We start from the raw sequence: 19,916 nt of genomic DNA, 5'->3' as shown, positions 1-19,916 counted from the left end.
GCCTTTCTTGTCCCCCCAGAATCCCAGACCTGTGCTATCACAGAACGGTATAATTAGACACTATGATTTAATGGCTCCACCTATAAGCCAAGGATCTGAGATCACCGATTGCGGCATTAAGTAAAGAAAATCCAATCATATACAGACCATCGAGAAGCAAAGTCAAATAAAAACTTCTTTGTTACCCACCACAAGTTCAAGAAACTAAAAACAGTTCAGTTTTGTTGAGACACATAATGTATGGTTGAATGTTGACTATACATAAAAGCATATTTTGGGTACACAATGTGATGTCACTGATGCTATCTCCCATTGAATTCAAGATAACATGGAGAGGATAGACATCTAGAGCTATAGTCTGAAGAACCACCCTAAAGAACATCTGACTCTCGAAGTTGAAGTTATGTGCATATAATGCTTCGTGTAAATGAATAGTCTTAATCATAATCTTCTTTGCAGTTTATTACTTCCCTCAACTGGCACAAGTGCTATGTCATTTTTAAACCGCACAAGAACTCGTAACTTGATGACACTTGTGGAATAATGTTAAAGAAATCTGAAACCTAAAAATATGTTTTTCAATTCCAAAAAGTGCAGAGCAAATTTGTATTCGCACAACTACATTTTGCAACATAAATTTCTTATAACCATACTATGCCAAAGTAATATAACTGTCAGGAGTGGATTGCCTCCTACAATTAACTGTGGTCTTTTTCTCTTTGAAGATCTCCATCCATCTGCATGGGCATCACGTCAACTTTACAGGCTGTGGCATACGTTTGAGGAACTCATTTGATCCACATGCTACCCAGCCCACATTACACCTTTGGTAACGAGAATTTAAGAAAAAATAAACAGAAAGAGGAGTAGCAGAGCATAAGAGCTTAGCACAATGGTCGATAAATCATCCAAGGAGTTCAGTGAAATCCCCTGAAAACATAACTTATATCACTCTAGCTTATCAACATCCGCAAGATATGCTAATCCATCTTCTTCGTAAAAGTACTATTTAGTTCTTCGACTCACCTCGTTTAGGACATCTTTAGCTTTCCATTAAACGTGTCCATAACCAAGTACTTTAAACTACGTTATTTTATGAGTCTCCAAAAAGAGTTCCTTTTCCAACTATAGACAATCATTAGGGATCATAAATTCACAAATTGAAATTTCATTGTCCTTAAAAAACAAAAATAAAAGAAAAGACAAAAATAAAAACAACTCGCGAGTAAAAAGGAAAAAAAAACACTTACAAGGAAAAGAGATCACTTCCATAAATTAACTCTCCCATGTGTGTCCACTTCCATGGGTCGTCTCTTGGGTATCAAAGTTAACTGTTCCATCTTCTTTTTACCTCACTCCCAAATCATCATTGTTACTTTATCCTTGCAGATAAACTGGCCATTTCCGTAGCTATCTATCTTAAGTTCAATGCCTCATCCACATTCCAGAAAGTCCTAATTACTTGCTCCCTTTGTGTTGATCATTTTTACATAATTTGGTTCACGAGTTTTTCAACCCTCAATTTGTAGGTCCCTCGACCAATCTAAAATAAAGGTAGTAAAACCAACCATAAAACACTCACCTAAAAACTAAAGAAAATAGGTCTTCAACTTTGCCAATTAACAATTTTAGTTAAATGGCAAAGAATATAAGATGCACACAAATATAAATCCATCCATATATTTGATAGCGGCTAAGATTTCCTATGATAGCTATCGAGATTTTTCCAACTACATGAGAAAATCTCGCTATTCTATTGAGGAAAATCCTCTCTCCTTATATATATAAATAGAGAGTACCATATCAGATATCTTTCTTCATTTCATTATTATTCTTAACATGGTATCAGAGCAATTTTGTCCTGAGCTAACGCCGAGAACCCTTCTCCTTCTCCACCTATTCCCGACCTCATGCCGAGAACCCTTCTCCTTCTCCACTCATTCTCGACCTCTTTAACGATGCCTTGGGCTCATTGGTGGTTCTCCCTATGGTGTGTTATCGTCATTGAGGGCTATGTCGAGATCAGCGATGTCTTCCTCCACTTTTTGAAGGGCATCCTCCTAGCTGGTGGTACTGGGGCCCTGTTGGGAAAAAACCTATTAAAGCGAATAATTCTTTTCCCTCTTTGTATATCAAAATGGGTTCCTTATCAAAATACCAACTTGATATCAAAATGCTAATATCAACCAGAATAGTATAAATAATAGAGCAATAAACCAATCACATAATGAGACCAAATTTTTAACGTGGAAAACCCAATGCGAGAAAAACCACGAGACTATAGTCCACCTTAAATTTTCACTATCAATAGTAATGATAACAGGTTTACAATAAGTCTTCTCTAAAATAGCAAGAGGATCATAATAACATCAAGATCATATATCTTGGCTTAAGAATAGCATATCTTCATCATATTTATGGATCTCATAATAAGAGAATTTTAGGTCTTACAAAGTGGGTATAGCAGGAAAGTACCTCAGAGAGGGTAAACTATAGATCAACACCGTTAGGACTGTAGAGCTTGCTGCAAGGATTCTCTGCATAAAATTTGGGCCAAAACTAATAATGTTTGGCTACTGATCATCAAGTAGAAAACTCAAAGTCCTATTCTTTCTCTCTCTTTTTTCTTTCTTTGTTCTTTCCTCTCATTGTGCGCCGTCGCTGCTACACGCGCTTGAACTAGGATATATGATCTTGATGTTATTGTGATCCTCCTGCTATTTTAGAGAAGACTTATTGTAAATTTGTTATCATTACTATTGGTAATGGAAGTTTAAGATGGATTAGGTCCCGTGGTTTTTTTCGTATTGGGTTTTTCACGTTAAAAATTTAGTCTCACTATGTGATTAATTTATTGCTATATTATTTATGTTGTTTTGGTTGATATTAGCATTTTGATATAAAGTTTGTATTTTGATGAGGAACCCGTTTTGATACACAAAGAGAGAAAAGAATTATTCTGCTTTAATAGGTTTTTCCCAACAAGTGGTATCAGAGCAAGGTTATTTGGTACTAGTTTTTTCTTGTGTGATTGAAATGGAATAGTCAGATGGTATGATTAAATTGAACTCATCAAATTATTCAATTTGGAGACGTATGATGGAAGATTTGCTCTATTGCAAAGATTTATATAAGCCTATCAAGGTTAAAGATAAACCTTCTACAGATGAAGAATGAGAAGTTCAACATAGAAAAGCTATTGCCTATATTAGAAGATGGATGGATATAAACTTGCATGAGCATATTTCTGATGAAACCAGAGCTGATGTTGTTTGGCAAATGTTAGAAAATCTCTTTGCGAAAAAGACAATGGGAAATAGAATTTCTCTCCTTAGAAGACTTATAAATTTGAAGTATAAAGATTCTGGTAATATTGTTGAGCACATAAGCCTATTTTAGAGTTTTGCAAACAAGCTGGTTGCTATGAAAATAAATATAGATGATGAGATGCAAGGATTATTACTTCTCAGCCCTTTACCAAAAGTTGGGAAACGTATATGGTGACAATTTATAACTCCACACCAGAGGGGACTCTAACTATAGATATGGTTAAAAACAGTTTGCTAAATGAAGATGCCAGAAGGAAATAACAGTGTGAATCTTCTTCTGGTGCATTTGTTACTGAAAAACAAAAAAGACGTGGAAGAAGTTATAGTAGAAATCCGCATAGTTATAGAGTAAGATCCAAGTCTATAAGAGGTATCAAATGTTTTCACTATAATAAGCCAAGTTACATGAAGAAAGAGTGTAGGTTTTGGAAGCGAGAACGGAATGAAAGGAAGAAAAATAAGAAAGAGACCAATACAGTTGCTGCTGAAGGTAATATCATTATTGTTTGTGATGACGGTTGTGTCAGTCTTGCAGCTCAGGACAGTAACTGGGTAATTGACTCTGGTGCTTTATTTTATGTTACTTCTCATGGGGATTTTTTCAGATCTTACACTACTGGTGATTTTGGTAATGTCAGAATGGGAAATAGTGGTATATCTAAGATTATGAGTATTGGAGATATTTGCTTGGAGACCAGTATTGGGAGCAAATTGATACTCAAAGATGTCAAACATGTTCTAGATATTCGTCTTAACTTGATATCCACAAGCAGACTTGATGATGAGGGCTTTGCACATTATTTTGATGAAAGCAAATGGAAACTCACTAAAGGTTCTTGAATTGTGGCAAGAGGAAAGAAGCTTAACTCTTTCTATGTCATGGAAGCTAAGCTACACAAAGGAGAGATTAATGCAATTCAGAAGGATAAAAGTATAGATCTTTGGCACAAGAGACTTGGTCATATCAGTAAGAAGGGATTTTAAACTTTTACTAGAAATCAGTTCTTACGAGAATTGCAAGGTACATCTCTTAAATCTTGTGATCATTACTTAGTTGGAAAAACGCATAGAGTTGTATTTCATACATATCCATCATTCAGAAGATCAGATGTTATTGATTTAATTCATACTGATATTTATACTATGTAAACTAGAACTCTTAGAGGTGCTCTTTATTTTGTTACATTTATTGATGATCAATCTAGAAAAGCTTGGGCTTTTGTTTTGAAATTCAAAGACTAGGTACTTGATGTTTTCAAAGAGTTTCATGTCAATGTTGAAAGAGAAACTGGCAGAAAGCTAAAGTGTGTTCAATCGGATAATGGTGGCAAGTACATAGGTCCTTTTGAGAATTATTGCAGGTTCCATGGTATCTGGCTTGAGAAAACAATTTCTAAAACTCCTCAGCAGAACGGTGTGGTAGAAAGAATGAACAGAACCATTGAAGAAAGGATTATGTGTATACTTTCCCATGCCAAGTTACCGAAGTCATTTTGAGGGGAGGCTATGAGAACTATAGTTGATCTGATAAATCTTTCTCCATCAGTTGCTCTGAAATGTGATGTTCCAAAGAGAGTATGGAAAGGAAAAGATATTCCCAAAGACGAAAGGTCCAAGCTTGATAATAAAGCAAAAGCATATATCTTCTTGGGATATGGTCATGAAGAGTTTGGGTACTGATTATGGGATCCAGTGAACAAGAAGATTATTAGAAGCAAAGATGTTGTATTTCTTGAAGACCAATTATTTGATGATGGTGATAATGTTGATAAGCTAAAAACCTTTGTTTATATTCCTTAGAGTTTAGGTCCAGTTCCTTCACCTGTAGTTCATAATGATTATGGAAGAGATGAACAAGAAAATTATGGTGAGAATGTCAGTGATGAGACTCCTATAGTTGATGATGTTGAACCAACCGAATAAGCACCTCCACCACCAGTTAAGATTTCATTGAGAAGATCCACTAGAGAGTGATAATCATCTACCAAATATCCTCCACATGAGTATGTTATGCTTACTGACGGGGGAGAACCAAAAACTCACCAAGGAGCTATTCTACATGAGCATAAGAATGAGTAGGTTAAAGCCATGTAAGAAGAGATGAGATCCTTGCTTGAGAACCATACATATGACTTAGTAAAGTTATATAAAAAGAAAAAAACTCTCAAAAATAAATGGGTTTATAAATTGAAGACTAAAAATAATAGCTCACAACAAAGATACAAGGCACGACTAGTTGTAAAAGGATTTAGTCGGAAGAAAGGTATTGACTTTAAAGAAATATTTTCTCCTATGATGAAAATATCCTCCATCCGAGTTATACTTGGTTTGGCTACCCGTTTGAATTTATAAGTTGAGCAACTTGATGTAAAAATAGCATTTCTTTATAGTGACTTCGAAAAAGAAATTTACATGGAACAACCAAAAGGTTTCAAAGTTAAGGGAAAATAAAATCTGGTGTGTAAGCTTAGGAAAAGTTTATATGGACTCAAACAGGCACCTAGACCATGGTACAAAAAGTTTGATTCCTTTATGATGAGCCAAGGGTATAATAGAGCCACATCTGATTATTGTGTATTTATGAAGAAATTTTTAGATGATGATTTCATTATTCTCCTTCTATATGTTGATGATATGCTGATTGTTGACTATGATGCTGGTAAAATTGAAAAGCTTAAAAGAGAGCTAAGTAAGTCTTTTGTCATGAAAGACTTGGGATCGGTGAAACAAATACTTGGTATAAAGATTCTTCGTGATAGGAAAAAAAGAAAGATTTGGATATCTCAGGAGACTTATATTGAAAATGTTCTTGAAAGATTCAACATGGGTAAAGCCAAAGCAGTTGGTTCTCCACTTGTAGATCAATTCAAGCTTAGTTCGAAACAATATCCTACAAGTGAGAAAGAAAAAGAAGAAATATCTAAAGTGTCTTACTTATCTGCAATAGATAGTTTAATGTATGCTATGGTTTAAATTAGACTAGATATAGCTCATGCAATTAGAGTTATCAACTGATTTCTCTCTAATCCTAGAAAGGAATATTAGGCAGCAGTGAAATGGATATTAAGATATCTAAACGGTACTTCTAAGTTGTGTTTATGTTTTGACAATGATGAACCTATGTTAGAAGGGTACACATATGTAAACATGACAGGTGATACTGATTCCAGGAAGTCCACTTTGGGATTCTTGATGGCATTTATAGGGGAAACAGTCTTTTGGCAGTCTAAGTTACAAAATTGTGTTGCTCTATCAACCACAGAAGTAGAATACATAGCAATTACTGAAGCCTCCAAGGAAACTTTATGAATGAAAAGGTTTCTATAGGAATTGGACTTGAAATAGGAAGGATATACTGTTTACTGTGACAATCAGAGTGTCATTCACCTCTCTAAGAATTCAATATATCATTCCATATCCAATCATATTGATGTGAGATACTAGATTGGTGATGTGCTTGAGATAAAAGAATTGCACTTGAAAAAGGTGCATACCAATGAGAATGGATCAGATATGTTGACAAAGTCTTTACCTAAGGAAAAGCTTGAAGTATGTAGGCGAAGAGCGGATTTAATATAGCCCACCATATGAGCTGGAGGGGGAGAATTATTGGGTCCAACCCATATGTGGGCTTGGACAATTGGGCCTTTTGAGCCCAAATCATTAATTAAAAGGCAAAAGAAAAGGGCAGCGAACGAAAGGGTGCAGCGTGCACGCACAGCAAGTGGTGGAGGTGCAAGGAGAGAGAAAGAATAGGACTTTGAGTTTTCTACTTGATGATCAGTGGCTAAATGTTGTTAGTTTTAGCCTAAATTTTATACAGAGAATCCTTGCAGCAAGCTCTATAATCCTAACGGTGTTGATATACAGTTTATCCTCTCTAAAGTACTTTCCTGCTATACCCACTTTGTGAGACTTAGAATTCTTCTTTTGATGAGATCCATCTGTGATGATAATATGCTATTCTTGAGCCAAGATCTATATTCTTGAAGTTATTATGATCCTCTGATTATTCTAAAGAAGATTTATTGTAAATCTGTTATCATTATGATAGTGGAAGTTTGAGATGGACTATAATCCCGTGATTTTTTCCATATTAGGTTTTCTACGTTAAAAATTTGGTCTCAGTATATGATTAATTTATTACTCTACTATTTATACTGGTATGGTTGATATTTATATTTTGATATTAAATTGATACATTGATGACAAACCCATTGATACACAAAAGGAAAAAAATATTATTCCGCTTTAATATATTTTTTCCAACATGCCCTTCCTCTTCATCGTCCACTGTTGCAACCTCAGCATCATTGACGAAACACGATCTCATCAAAAAGCCTCCGCTCGCAATTGGGCAAGCCAAACGATCCCTTCGACGCCCCTCCGGCAACATCAATCTGAAGCAACGAACTCCGGCAACATCAATCTCGTTGCTGCGGTCGCTTTCTTCCCTTCGACAACTGCGGCACTTCCTCGGCGACTTCTTCCGTTGCCGGTCGGCACTTTCCACCGCCTCTCCTTGGGTCGCTGCCACAGCCGCTCGACCATCCCGTCCCTACACTCATCAAGGATCACCATCACAGTCCACTTCCCTTACCGGAGTCGACTTCCCATCACCTACGTAGAACCCCTCTATAACTTCGGCGCTCTGCTCTGCATCCAGAACTCTGCACCTAGCGTAGTGTTGGCCAACTCGCCTGATTGAATAGCATCATCCGGCTGCCTCTCTCCGTCGGCAGCTGTCCCTTTCATAAGCGACCACTGGGACATCACTGATCCACTGCTATCGTTGTAGAAACATTAGCTCCTTCTCCTTTAGTTCCGTAGTGCCTCTTCTCAATTCATCACCCCTGTAAGAGGAGGCGGCCATCAAGCGGACACAGCCCAGCCATCTCCCATTCGGTAGCGAATTGCTGCAGATCTCTGGCCTCTACCACACTGCAGATTTCCGTGTCCCACCAATCGCTGCTCCAAAGATCGACGGTGGAGCGCTGCAGGAGGTGATCGCCGCCTACCTTGTCACCGTCGCTTGAAGCCCAACCTTCACAGAACTGCAATCCACAACTTCTCACAGAACTGTAGATCTCCCATAGATCTGCTTGTAGTCTTCACTACCGCATCCTGCTCATCGACTGCTTGGGGTAGCGAACTCTTCCCAACACCAAACAGTGGAGCAACAGCAGCAAAGATGAGGGGCCTCCACTGAGAGAGAAGTGAATTGATGTGAATGTGACCAGCATGCGGTACTGAGCTCCCTTAGATGGACATTTCTTCTTGATCACTGTCGTCGTTACATCGATGGTTTCAAGGAAGTATAGCTTTCCGCACCTAGTCGCAGCCATCTAATCATTGTAGACTCTCATCTTACTTTCTCAAATTATCCTCTTCATCCATATCTAACGTTCTAATTACTGTTTCGTAAAAAATGACAGTACTTTTCTCTCTACAAACCTTATTTCAATAAATACTACAACTCTCATTCCCTTCGAGTTATTCAAATATGGTAATTACGCATCCTCATGATATGTTCAATTTTTTAATCTTCTATTTGGCTATCATCTATTAGACTACGTCGAAACTCTTTTCATTATCCTCCAGCGATGCTCAATATCCAAGAGCACCCAGTTTAGTACCAAACTAGATCACAAACTATGGTTACGCTAAGATCATCTCATCCTTTAAGCAATTCAAGTTCCAGTCACTGGATCCCTTGCCCCACTCATATCTTCATGTGACACTATTGTCAACGTCTAGAACAAGCTGCAAACCACATTGGCAAATCGATCGCGTACTCGCCTTCTTAGTCTCTTATCAAGTCTCATGCAAGCAAAATAAGAGAAGTACTATTGCTGACTATCTATAACATATAAAATTTATCATCAATAACTTAGCCCTGATATATCATAATCTTAGTGATAAAGAATTCATTATCCACACACTTAACGGCCTCAGGGATGAGTATAAAGAACCGACAACAGCAATACGGGCACATGACTCACCGATGTCCTTTGAAGAACTCTATGACAAGTTGACTGATTATAAGATATATCTCAAGCATGAGGATAAATTGTCATAACCATTCATTACAGCTCAAGTCAGTCAAAAATTAAAGAAGAAGAGTAATCGATACAACAAACCCATCAACAAAGGTTTGGCCAGCATGCCTCCTGAATTTGTGGGCTCTAAACAAACCTCCCCCCCTCCTCCTCAATCACATTGGCGTATCTCATCATATCATCTCTGATCTCCAGAACTTATCCATCCACAACAATTATGACGGAAATAAAGACATCATCATCGGTGACGATAATGAACTTCTCATTACTCATACTAGTTCCACAATGCTTAATTCACATGACGTAACTTTTGCGCTCGATGATGTTTTATGTGCACCCCACATCAAATGGAATCTCATTTCTGTTTCTCAATTCTACAAACAAAATAATACCTCAATTGAATTCTTCCCTAACTCCTTTTTTGTCAAAGATTTGAGCACGGGGACATCTTTGATCCATGACTAGAATAAGAACAATATTTATGAGTTACCATCAGTTCCACATATCACCTAGCCCACTGCTTTCTCGTATGTCATAGCTCCAACTAATTTGTGGCATCATCGTCTTGGTCATCCCTCATCTTCTATTCAGCAAAAACTACTTTCTTATTATTCTCTTTCTACGTTTAAAACCAATAGCATTATAACTCATTGTGATACTTGTTTAAGTAATAAAAGTCATAAACTCTCCTTTGGAATATCCTCTATATCCTGCTCCGAACCTTTTGAAGTAATTTATATTGATGTTTGGGGCCTTGTGCCAATCACTTCTTTTGACAAGTTCAGATTTTATGTAATTTTCATAGACTATTTCACCAAGTATACATGGTTATACCCTCTCCACCATAAATCTGACATTTCAACAATCTTTACCAACTTTAGAAGATTGGTCGAGAACTTCTTTCAGTCTATAATTAAAACAATTTACTCCGATAGTGACGATGAATATCAAGCCCTCATATCCTGCCTCTCTGCTTATAGTATACAATACCTTAAGTCACCCTTATATACTCCTCAACTTGTTGACTCTATTGAACGCAAACATCATCATATAGTTGAAACCGGTCTCATACTCCTACATCAAGCTTCAATGCTATCAACTTTTTGGACTATAGCATTTCAAGATGTTGTCTACGTCATTAATCGTATGCATACTCCAGTCCTCCAGTATGAGTCACCAATCCTTTCATAAACTGAAAAACTATATCACAAATCCCCAAACCTTTCATAAATTCAAAGTATTCGGTTGTTTATATTATTCATGGCTCCGTCCCTATACCTCACATAAGATAATACCAAAATCTAAGTCTTGCATTTTCATTTGATACTCAATTAAACATAATGTCTTTCGGTGCTATGAACCCCAATCTCAAAAAGTCTTTACATCCCGACATGTTATTTTTATAGAGACTATCTTTCCGTTTCAAAGTCCTGAGACTCATGTCATGCAACCTACTCCAACGAATATACATCACTGGAGTATGCTATCGATCTCGGCAATCGAGTCTCTCACAACACCATCCAGTTCTTCTCCTCCGGATCCACACACTCTTCTTCTCTCGATTCAACAGCTCCTCACCCCCTCCATTGCTCCTCTCCCTTCTTCACAAGGTTCCCCTTCTATTGACATACTGCCCTCAAAAACCCAACCATTACCTTTATCCTCTCTTGGGACCAATGACACTGATGTCCCTTAGCATGCCCCAACCAATGTTAGTGCCTCTCCACCGCCCATACCAACAACACACCCAATAGCCTTTAGACATCCAATGACAACCCGCTCCAAAAGTGATATTTTTAAACCATGACAAGTCCTTGATCTACATGCTATCACAAAATTCTCGTCAGAGACCACTGAACCTACCACAATTACTCAAGCCCAAAAATCTTCATACTGACGTAAAGCCATGTGTGAAGAATATGATGCCCTCATCTATAATTCTACATGAACACTTGTACCCTCTCATCCCATACAAAATATCATCGGGTGTAAGTGGGTCTTTCGAATTAAGCAGAACCCAGATAAATCCATTGTCAGATATAAAGCATGTATAGTGGCTAAAGGGTTTTACCAACAACCTGGTATTGACTTTATAGAGTCATTTAGTCTCGTTATTAAACCCACAATAATCTAACTTATACTGAGTTTGGCCATCTCAAAAGGCTGGTATTTAAGACAACTCAATGTTAACAATACCTTTTTACAAGGAACCCTAACTAATGATATCTTTATATAGCAACCTACTAGCTTCATCCACCCTCAGTATCTAAGGCATGCTTGTAAACTACAAAAAGCTATTTATGGACTTTGTCAAGCTCCAAGAGCTTGGTACACCGAACTTAGCTCATTTTTTACATCAACTGCAAGTCTGATACCTCGCTATTTTTTCGTCTCCAAAGTGGTAATATAATATAACTTCTAGTGTATATTGATAATATTATTGTCACAGGCAATAATTCTATGGAAATCAAGGCATTCCTCAAGCATTTAGCATATTGATTCTCCCTTAAAGATTTAGGACCCTTGAGTTATTTTTTGAAGTGGAAGCAATATACACGTCTTCAGGACTCTTCCTATCACAAAGAAAGTATATTCAAGATCTATTATCAAAGACGAACATGAAGATGTAAAAGCAGTTACAACTCCTCTATCTACTGGCGAGTCACTCAAATTATATAATGAAAGCCCTACTATGGATCCAACTCAATATCGATAAGTACTTGGATCCTTACAATACTTATCTCTCACCCGCCTTGATATCTCATTTACAGTCAATAAATTATCACAATTCATGCATCGATCATCTACTATGCATTGATCTGCAGTTAAAAGAATCTTACGATATCTTCACGGGACCTTCAATCATGGTCTTTTTTTCTGCAAACACTCTCCCCTTCATCTCTATGCCTTTGTTGATGCTGATTGGGCAGGGAACTTTGATGACAGAACATCCACATCATGGTATATTATCTTTCTTGGAGCTAATCCAATCAGTTAGAGTTCTAAAAAGCAAAAGACAATTGTACGATCTACAACTGAAGCTGAATACCATGCTATTGCAACCACTACTGCATAACTCAATTGGGTCATGAATCTACTCAAAGAACTTAACATCACCTCCACCTCTACTCCTACAATATATTGTGATAATATTGGAGTCACTTATCTATGCGTCAATCCAGTATTCCACTCACGCATGAAACACATAACCATCGACTTTCACTTCATGCGAGAACAAGTTGTCAAACATCAACTACGTATTTCTCCCGTACATATGCTGATCAACTCGCAGACTCACTCACGAAGCCTCTTGCCCACAAACTTCATCACATCGATCCAAGATCAACATCCTTGACAACAACATCATCTTGCGGGGGCATGATAGCAGCTAAGTTTCCCATGATAGTTGTCGAGATTTTCCTAATTACACGAGGAAATCTTATTGCTCTGTTGAAGAAAATCATCTCTCCTTATGCGTATAAATAGAGAGTACCATTTTCTTCGTTTCATCGTTATTCTTAACAATATTAATAATAAAATATCAAATTTCTACCACTGAGATGTGCTCATAAACGCATTGCACTCAAGTTTAGAGCAATTACAAGTTAATTAACCTTTAAATAGCAATAATAGTAGGCTAGCAATCACAGACTTGTCACTGACCTCAAACCGAATGTTCTGTAGACGACCTCCTCCACGTTACTCCCGATGGAAGGGCTCGTGTCGACGACCTCTCCCAGGTGCAGCTTGTAGAGCGTCGTCGCTTGGCTGGCATTCTCCAACCCGGCCACCACGATCTTGTACTCGTTGGCGGGGAACAGCAAAAACCAGAACCTCGATGGCAGCGCCCCCATCCTCCCCCCTGCCTATCCAGGAGCAAACCCTACCTAAATTTACGCACCCAAATCAAATAGTTAAGTCCAATAAAAAAAAAATTGAAACCCTAATCCATGGGATCGAGATCAGGGGATGAACTAACAGATCAAACAAAGGAAAGAAAATACGAGGCTTGTCCGAACGAAGACGGCAACAGGATCCAACCTGGCGATGGCGAATCGGAGGAGGAATCGAGAGACGAGACCCGAGGGTACTCTGATCCTCCCGCGATCAAGAACCGAGAGGGCGCGAGAGACGCGAAACAACCTGGGAAATCTCGGCTTTTCCAAAGCTTTCCTTCTTCATCATCCAGATTCGTTAATACAGAGGAGACGTAGACAGAAGCAAATCCACGTCGGTGCCAGAGCGGCACAACGGCATGGGCCCAGAAACTTCATCAAGGGGGTATCATTTTGGGTCCGAACCGATCAGCGTTAGTAGATGGAGGTGTTCTTGTTACGTTAGTATGCATGGCCTCGACGTAGAAAGCTAAGCGCCTTCATGTCGGCGCCGGCGTGGCACGATCGTGTGGGCCCCGCCAATTCCTCAATGTCTGAGGCCCATGGGCTTTGTTTTGGGTAAAAACGGTTCGGTGTATGTATGTTAATACTTTGTCAGGGAAACAGAAGACCAAGCTAGGACAACTGCAGTTTCTGAACCGTTTACGGAGAAATCACGGCCGTCAAAATGGGACGAGGATCATGATCGGCGTATGATCCGTTCGATTGCGATGCAAGCACGCTGATTTAGAAGAGCCGCTTGCTGCGGGAACGAATGGCGCGGGGCATGGCGTCGGCGAGGTCGCTAATTGTGGCGGAGACGAGGTCCTTAAAGATCTGGCGTTCGATTTGGATGACGGCGTCGGCCACCTCGGCGGCGGGCCGGGCCCAGGCGTCTAGGGTTTCCACGAATAGGTCCCTGCGCACGGCCCAGCACGTGACGCTGCTGAGGTCGCCGGCCATTGCCTGCCGCCCCGCCCGTTGTAGCTCAGCCCACACCTCCGGCAGTAGATGGGATCCTGGAAGCGCGAATGACTCCCAGGGAGGGGGCGACAGGCGGCGTTTCCGGTCGAGGATTTCTGCCACGGCGTCGAACACGAGGAGGCGGCGGAGCCGCGTGTCCTTCGAGCATTCGGACGATCCGCTGCTGCGCTTCTCGAGCAAGTCGTACGCATCGGTCGTGTCGGCGTGGCTTCCCGTGGCGTGGAGAATCTCCGCCACGTGCACGTAGTCGGCATCGTCGACCTCCTCCTCCGGCGCCTCCCGACCGCGTCCGCTGTACGATGCAATGGCGTCGTCTTCGCGCTCGGTCAATTGATCTCCTTTGGAGTCGTCGGAGCGCTTGGAGACCGGAGAGCACGGGGAGCACGGGGAGCTCTCCTCGCCAAGGAGGGGAGAATTGATGACCGAGACAGGACACGGCTGCTGCTCTGCCGTGGCCGCAACCTGCTCCGTCACCGTGAAAGCTGTGATGCTTTGCAGCAACCGGTCGCACCGCTCCAACAGCTGCCGCCCCGCCCTGCAGTCCTCCGGCGATCTCTGCATCATCATAATCGTCCATTCCACGTGAGAAGCACGAAATTTGACGACATCGAAGCATGATAAAGATAGAAATGTCAGTGAAGTAATACATCGACGGGCAACGGAGAGTGGGTGGTGCCGGAGGTATCGTCCTCCGCCAGTGAGCGTGTTTTCCGCTTGAAGATGACCTCTTGCTTTGGCCGCTGATTTGGCAGCAGTCGCCCGGTAACTGGACTTTGCCCAATTTGATTCGGAGGGATTTTCGGTGGATTCACGGCCGAGATCCGCCTTCGAGGTGACGAACTCTTACCGGACGCCACCGCAATTGAGGACCTCTGCTTCGCCGTCGAGCTCGTAGCCCAGGTCTCCGGTTCATGGCTTCCTGTAGGAGTCCGATCGGCCCTCCGATAGCACCGGACGGGACGAGTTGCCGACTCCACTTTGGGGTTCCGGCGAGTGACACCGGGCCCGGGTGGCAGCGGCGGGCGGGGTCCGCTCGGCGGCCTCTGGGGCGGAGTGGAAGCGGGTTCGATGACGACGTTCCTCGAGTTGTGGGAGCACCTGTAGCGGTCGTCGTGTAGGTGGTCGCTGCGGTCGTTGATCTGGTGATCCGACGATTTGGAGTGCAGGAGCCCCTGCAGCTGGAGCGCCTCCAAGATCTGCTTCAGCGTCTTCAAATTCCTCGCCGCCTCGTCCATCCCTCGCATCAGGCGCCGCTTCCCGGATTCAACAGGGAACAATTCCCACCTCTTCGGCTCCGTGAAGACGCCCGCCGTGTCGAAGAAGCTCTTCCTCTGGACCGCAGGAAGGAGGGGCCTCCTCGCCTGCGATTTGGATTTCGGGAACGAGCCCCCGTCGAGGAACGGGCAGTCCGCTGGATCACTAACAACACGAGACTCAGAGACGGACCGGAGTAGCTCCGCGCGGCCGGCAGCAGCGACGTCCGGAAGTGCGTCGAGCCCCATTAGCCGTGCGACGACGCTCGGGGACCGGCGCTGCCTCTCCTTCTCCTTGGAAGCATCCGATCTCTCCAACGGCAAGGTGGATCCGGCGGCCTGAATTCACAAACTCACCATTACAACAACCACGAAGAACGCCAAAAGGCACACAAAAAACACGTCTTTTGGGGAGATTCGAACCCGGGATGGAGGGAAGCGCTTCCACGGGTGGATCTGGTGGCGGTCCAAGAGGTGGAGGAAGCCGGCCATGCAACCCATCTGCCGCTCGAATTGCTTCTGGTCAATGAATCCCCCGCCGCCGCTCGGCGCCATCACCTCCTCTTCGTCCAACGATGCTTGGCCGATCGAAGGTAAGGAGGGAAGCCTTCTTCTCTCTCTCTCTCTCTCTCTTAGCGACCCGATCGTGCGGTGAGTCAGAGCATCACCGACCGGTGCAGTGGTGTGGGCGACTGCGCCATGCACGTGGCAGGTCAACTTTCGACCCCCTCGGTCAAAGTGTCGGCGGCTGAGGCACGACTTCCCCGTTGGTGGACAAGCGGGCCCCGACAACGTGTTCCAATGATAAAGCGCTCTTCACTGATGGCTTGGCAAAGGCCAACGTGGGTGTGTGTTTGAGTGCACGTGAAAGAGAGAGAGAGAGAGATGGCACTTGTCTAACAAGAGCTTCTCTAATTTAGAGCTGTCCGACAACAGGAAGAAACAACCGGTTAGTTCTTAATTGATCCATTGCATAAACTTGAGTCCAACTAGTCTACAAAATGGGGCCCATAATTTTCATCAGGCTCACCGCAAAAATTAATTAGTTTCTACTTGAAAACAAGACGGCATCAACAAGATCCATTGGCCTCACCATCTCAATTAGTGTGATGTGACAATGCCATAGCTAGGATTTTTATTACCAATAACACGAACTTTCCTTGTTATATATTTGATCTACCTCAAGGCAAGATATATAAAACAAAATATTTGTGGACCAAAAGACCCCAAGGACTTCAAATAAGTTGCATCATGTCCCCTCCCCACATGCAGTCCCCCCCACATACACAACTAAACTCGAAAGCTATCCTTTTGCTGCAGTAGCTACAGACACATCCAATCTTCGGTAGTGCGTAACATGAATAAAATAGGCTCTATAAATGCTAACGAAATTATACCGCTAGAGACAACCTGATATTTATTTCACCCAAATAAGTATGAAACCACACAATCAAACAGCTCATAACATTTGTACTGAAAAAGATACTGAGATGTTAGGTTAAAACAACAATAACATGGTTTAGTTTCTGATTTAAAGAGGCATAAGAATTGATGTTAGGCTATATAACAACAGTCAAATCCCAGTCCTATTATACTAGGACCAGAAAAGCTAGCGCAAACATTCGATCGTTCGATGCTAATAATCAACAGGTTCACTGATTAATAAAGCCACACATAAGCTAGTATCACGAACCACAACAAAACCCTACTTTCATTCCTTGGTGGATTTGTTAATGAGGGATTTGTGGATGTGGGGGATGACACCACCACCAGCAATGGTACCCTTGATAAGGGTGTCAAGCTCCTCATCTCCACGGATAGCCAGCTGAAGGTGACGCGGGGTGATACGCTTCACCTTTAAATCCTTGCTTGCGTTTCCAGCAAGCTCCAACACCTCCGCTGTTAAATACTCTAGTATGGCAGCAGAATACACTGCTGCTGTGGCCCCAACTCGTCCATTCGCAGAGATTCTGGATTTCAGGTGCCGATGGATTCGCCCAACAGGAAACTACAATATCCACAAACGAATTGACATGAGAAATGAAGACATGCATGAACGACGTCACGATTCAAGCCTAAGTGCCACATGGAACAAGTTCCTGGTTATGATTCTACATGATCTTTTGTTATGATTCAAGCTCAAATATAATATAGGACAGATCCTGGTTACCAAGAAAGATACTCATAATAATAATAATAATAATAATAATATTAGAGCCCTATTAACAATAATAGACTGATTGATGCATCATAACCCCATGAGGCTAATCAAGATAACACAATCTCTCACTCACTGCATGGATATTATAACCTCCATTTTAGTATGATCTTTAGGATTCCTGCAAATACTACAAGGTATGAAGGCATAACGATCACTACATCACCACCATCAACCATGATGTCTAATTCTAGCATACTCAAGATTCAATAAGAAAGATAGATCATGTGTGCCCCAACAATCTTAATATCACAATGAATTAGGACTCGTAGTGTCCACTTCAAGGGGAGCCTCGTCCACAAGTAAAAGCCAAAATTCACACTAATGGAGGACTGCTCAAGTATCCAAGTGTTGCGATCTTGATGACAATGTATCCAACCAACCAAAATCTACATAGGCCATACACAACATTATGCAATAAAAATAAAATATAAGAATTACTATTTTCCTGGTTTGGATAATTAAATTAAAAACCATTGTAACAACAAAGAACTATAAATGATGTGACAGAACAATCAAATATAAACCAATTAAAAGTCCACCAGCTAATTGATTGTTCAAGCAACACATCACATATCAAACCAACACTGGTCTTGTTTTAACAGCATCAGTAGCAAATCAGCTAAGAATCTACTTTCCCAGTTACTTAGTGAGAGAATGGAAGAATAAACAAGAGAGAAGACCGCTTTCCCTTTCCTTGTTTGGATCAATAGAAGAGAATGAATCACTTAAATTTCTCTGTCAGAAACCCTTTACCAGAGAAACAAAATGAGGTTTCCTCAGAAAATTGTGATAAAATGAGAAATATTACCATCTCCACTTCCATTCTCAAGTAATTGTTTCCAAAATGAAAGAATTACGTTCACTTATCACGAATACTCATATTTTCACTCCCACTTGTCTCCATCCACAGGCCCTAATCGTCAAGTAAAAGAACATATGCCAATGTTGTACAACCCCTAATTAGTACCCTCAGTATACGACATATTCCCACAAAAATGAACCAGCAGCAGTAGTTCATACGGTAAAAGACACTCTGGATAAGATACTATGGTGTGTTACTTATCAAAATGCTGCTGCCAACGTCGACAGACAAGATCTGGGTTCCCGCTGTTGAATTCACACTACCCTAGAGCACTGGTATTAGAATAGCCATACGACGGTGCCTAAGAACTCAAAAAGAACGCCAAAATCATTGAGATAGTGTTATCTTCCAGTATTACAATCGAAGGCACAAGCCGGCTTCTTCCTGATATAACGCCAGAATGAAGAGGGCGTACCTGCAAACCAGCTCTCGAAGACCGAGAAACCGGCTTCTTCTTGTCCTTATCCTTGTTCGCCGCCGTTGTCTTCGCCGCCAAAAGCCCCTTCCCTCCTTTCCCTGCCATATCCCTGCTCATCAACAAAAAGAAACAAGAGTCAGCCGTAGATCAGAGCAAGAAGGAGCTGAAGAACCCTAAATCCTTCAAAAGAGACCAACTAAACGAGGCGAGAATTCTCGAAATAAACCCTGAATCGGAAGCAGAAGAACACGAGAAAGAGCGAAATGGGCACGACGGAACCGAGATTAGGAAACCCTAAGAGGTGGGAGGCGAGGAAACTAGGAATAAAGCAGGGCACCTCCTCTTCGGTCTGATCTGTGGCTCGAGATCGGGCTCGGACAGAGAAGAGAAAGACTGAGTTGGGGGGGATTAGATTTAAAGCGAGCGGGAGAGGGGGTTTTTGTGGCTACGATGGCGGTTAGTTTGGGAGGCAAACGGAAATTTCAATTTTTTGGATATTTCCGAAACTACCCCTTACTGCAGTGGATAACATTAAATTTCAATTTCAAATTATAGGTGGTAAAGACAAGGTTGAATCTCATTATTACTAGTAATAATCAAATCCCATGACGTCATCAAATAGAATTTTAATTTTTTATTCTTGATAAGGCAGTCTAGTGCTTATAAATTTATCGAACAAGGCTTCAAATTAATAATCTTTGGTAAGTGAATCAATCTAGTATATCATCGTCATAGCAACATTTTATATGTTATATCATTGACCTTTTAATAAATAAATTTGATATACTATCATCAATCAATACTTAGCACTTAGATAGATGTTCATCCTTGTTTATGTTCATACTTCAAAAATAAAAATATGCAAATGCTCATTAAAGAGCACATAAATAAATATAGGGCATGATGTTCTTCCCT

The 19,916-nt window shown here is 41.2% G+C and overlaps 3 protein-coding genes across 5 annotated transcripts; all 3 read right to left on the bottom strand.

Annotated features, from left to right (window-relative positions):
* Positions 1 to 8,176: 8,176 nt before the first annotated feature.
* Positions 8,177 to 13,242, bottom strand: LOC135629224 (uncharacterized). Its single transcript, XM_065136420.1, has 3 exons — positions 13,052 to 13,242; positions 11,910 to 11,961; positions 8,177 to 8,383 (listed from the first exon to the last, which is right to left on the bottom strand). The coding sequence occupies exons 1-3, from the start codon at positions 13,240 to 13,242 to the stop codon at positions 8,177 to 8,179; spliced, it is 450 nt and encodes a 149-aa protein (XP_064992492.1).
* LOC103999696 (uncharacterized) lies at positions 12,935 to 16,395 on the bottom strand. Of its 2 annotated transcripts, XR_010493110.1 has the most exons (4): positions 15,924 to 16,395; positions 14,895 to 15,839; positions 13,430 to 14,802; positions 12,937 to 13,275 (listed from the first exon to the last, which is right to left on the bottom strand). XR_010493110.1 is itself a non-coding variant. In XM_009421518.3 (3 exons), exons 1-3 carry the CDS (start codon positions 16,053 to 16,055, stop codon positions 14,011 to 14,013), a joined length of 1,869 nt encoding a protein of 622 aa, XP_009419793.2. In that variant the 5' UTR covers positions 16,056 to 16,395; the 3' UTR covers positions 12,935 to 14,010. The 2 variants fall into 2 exon arrangements, 1 of the variants encoding a protein (XP_009419793.2); XM_009421518.3 differs by having other exon boundaries at positions 12,935 to 14,802.
* A 578-nt stretch (positions 16,396 to 16,973) lies between these two features.
* On the bottom strand, positions 16,974 to 19,406 carry LOC103999713 (histone H2A variant 1). 2 transcript variants are annotated; one of them, XM_009421550.3, is made up of 3 exons: positions 19,228 to 19,368; positions 18,999 to 19,110; positions 16,974 to 17,508 (listed from the first exon to the last, which is right to left on the bottom strand). In XM_009421550.3, exons 2-3 carry the CDS (start codon positions 19,104 to 19,106, stop codon positions 17,212 to 17,214), a joined length of 405 nt encoding a protein of 134 aa, XP_009419825.1. In that variant the 5' UTR covers positions 19,107 to 19,110; positions 19,228 to 19,368; the 3' UTR covers positions 16,974 to 17,211. The 2 variants fall into 2 exon arrangements, with proteins under 2 accessions (XP_009419825.1, XP_009419817.1); XM_009421542.3 differs by having other exon boundaries at positions 16,975 to 17,508; positions 19,339 to 19,406.
* Positions 19,407 to 19,916: the final 510 nt, after the last annotated feature.

Source organism: Musa acuminata, chromosome BXJ3-1, assembly GCF_036884655.1.
Source record: "Musa acuminata AAA Group cultivar baxijiao chromosome BXJ3-1, Cavendish_Baxijiao_AAA, whole genome shotgun sequence".
Lineage (NCBI taxonomy): Eukaryota > Viridiplantae > Streptophyta > Magnoliopsida > Zingiberales > Musaceae > Musa > Musa acuminata.
Note: the sequence above shows the minus strand (reverse complement) of the source record. Positions and strands in the feature narration are given on the sequence as shown.

What these genes read in the sequence shown, in the direction of transcription:
- LOC135629224 (XM_065136420.1), bottom strand. Translation starts at nt 13,242, where the DNA reads ATGGGGGCGCTGCCATCGAGGTTCTGGTTTTTGCTGTTCCCCGCCAAC. An exon ending in TACAGAACATTCGGTTTGAG is followed by an intron (nt 11,962 to 13,051) that starts GTCAGTGACAAG and finishes TCTTTGTGATAG; the next exon opens with GAAGAGTCCTGAAGACGTGT. An exon ending in CTTCAAAAAATAACTCAAGG is followed by an intron (nt 8,384 to 11,909) that starts GTCCTAAATCTT and finishes TGTGGATTGCAG; the next exon opens with TTCTGTGAAGGTTGGGCTTC.
- LOC103999696 (XM_009421518.3), bottom strand. Translation starts at nt 16,055, where the DNA reads ATGGCGCCGAGCGGCGGCGGGGGATTCATTGACCAGAAGCAATTCGAG. An exon ending in AGCGCTTCCCTCCATCCCGG is followed by an intron (nt 15,840 to 15,923) that starts GTTCGAATCTCC and finishes TTGTGAATTCAG; the next exon opens with GCCGCCGGATCCACCTTGCC. An exon ending in ACTCTCCGTTGCCCGTCGAT is followed by an intron (nt 14,803 to 14,894) that starts GTATTACTTCAC and finishes ATGATGATGCAG; the next exon opens with AGATCGCCGGAGGACTGCAG.
- LOC103999713 (XM_009421542.3), bottom strand. Translation starts at nt 19,106, where the DNA reads ATGGCAGGGAAAGGAGGGAAGGGGCTTTTGGCGGCGAAGACAACGGCG. An exon ending in CTTCGAGAGCTGGTTTGCAG is followed by an intron (nt 17,509 to 18,998) that starts GTACGCCCTCTT and finishes TGGATATTGTAG; the next exon opens with TTTCCTGTTGGGCGAATCCA.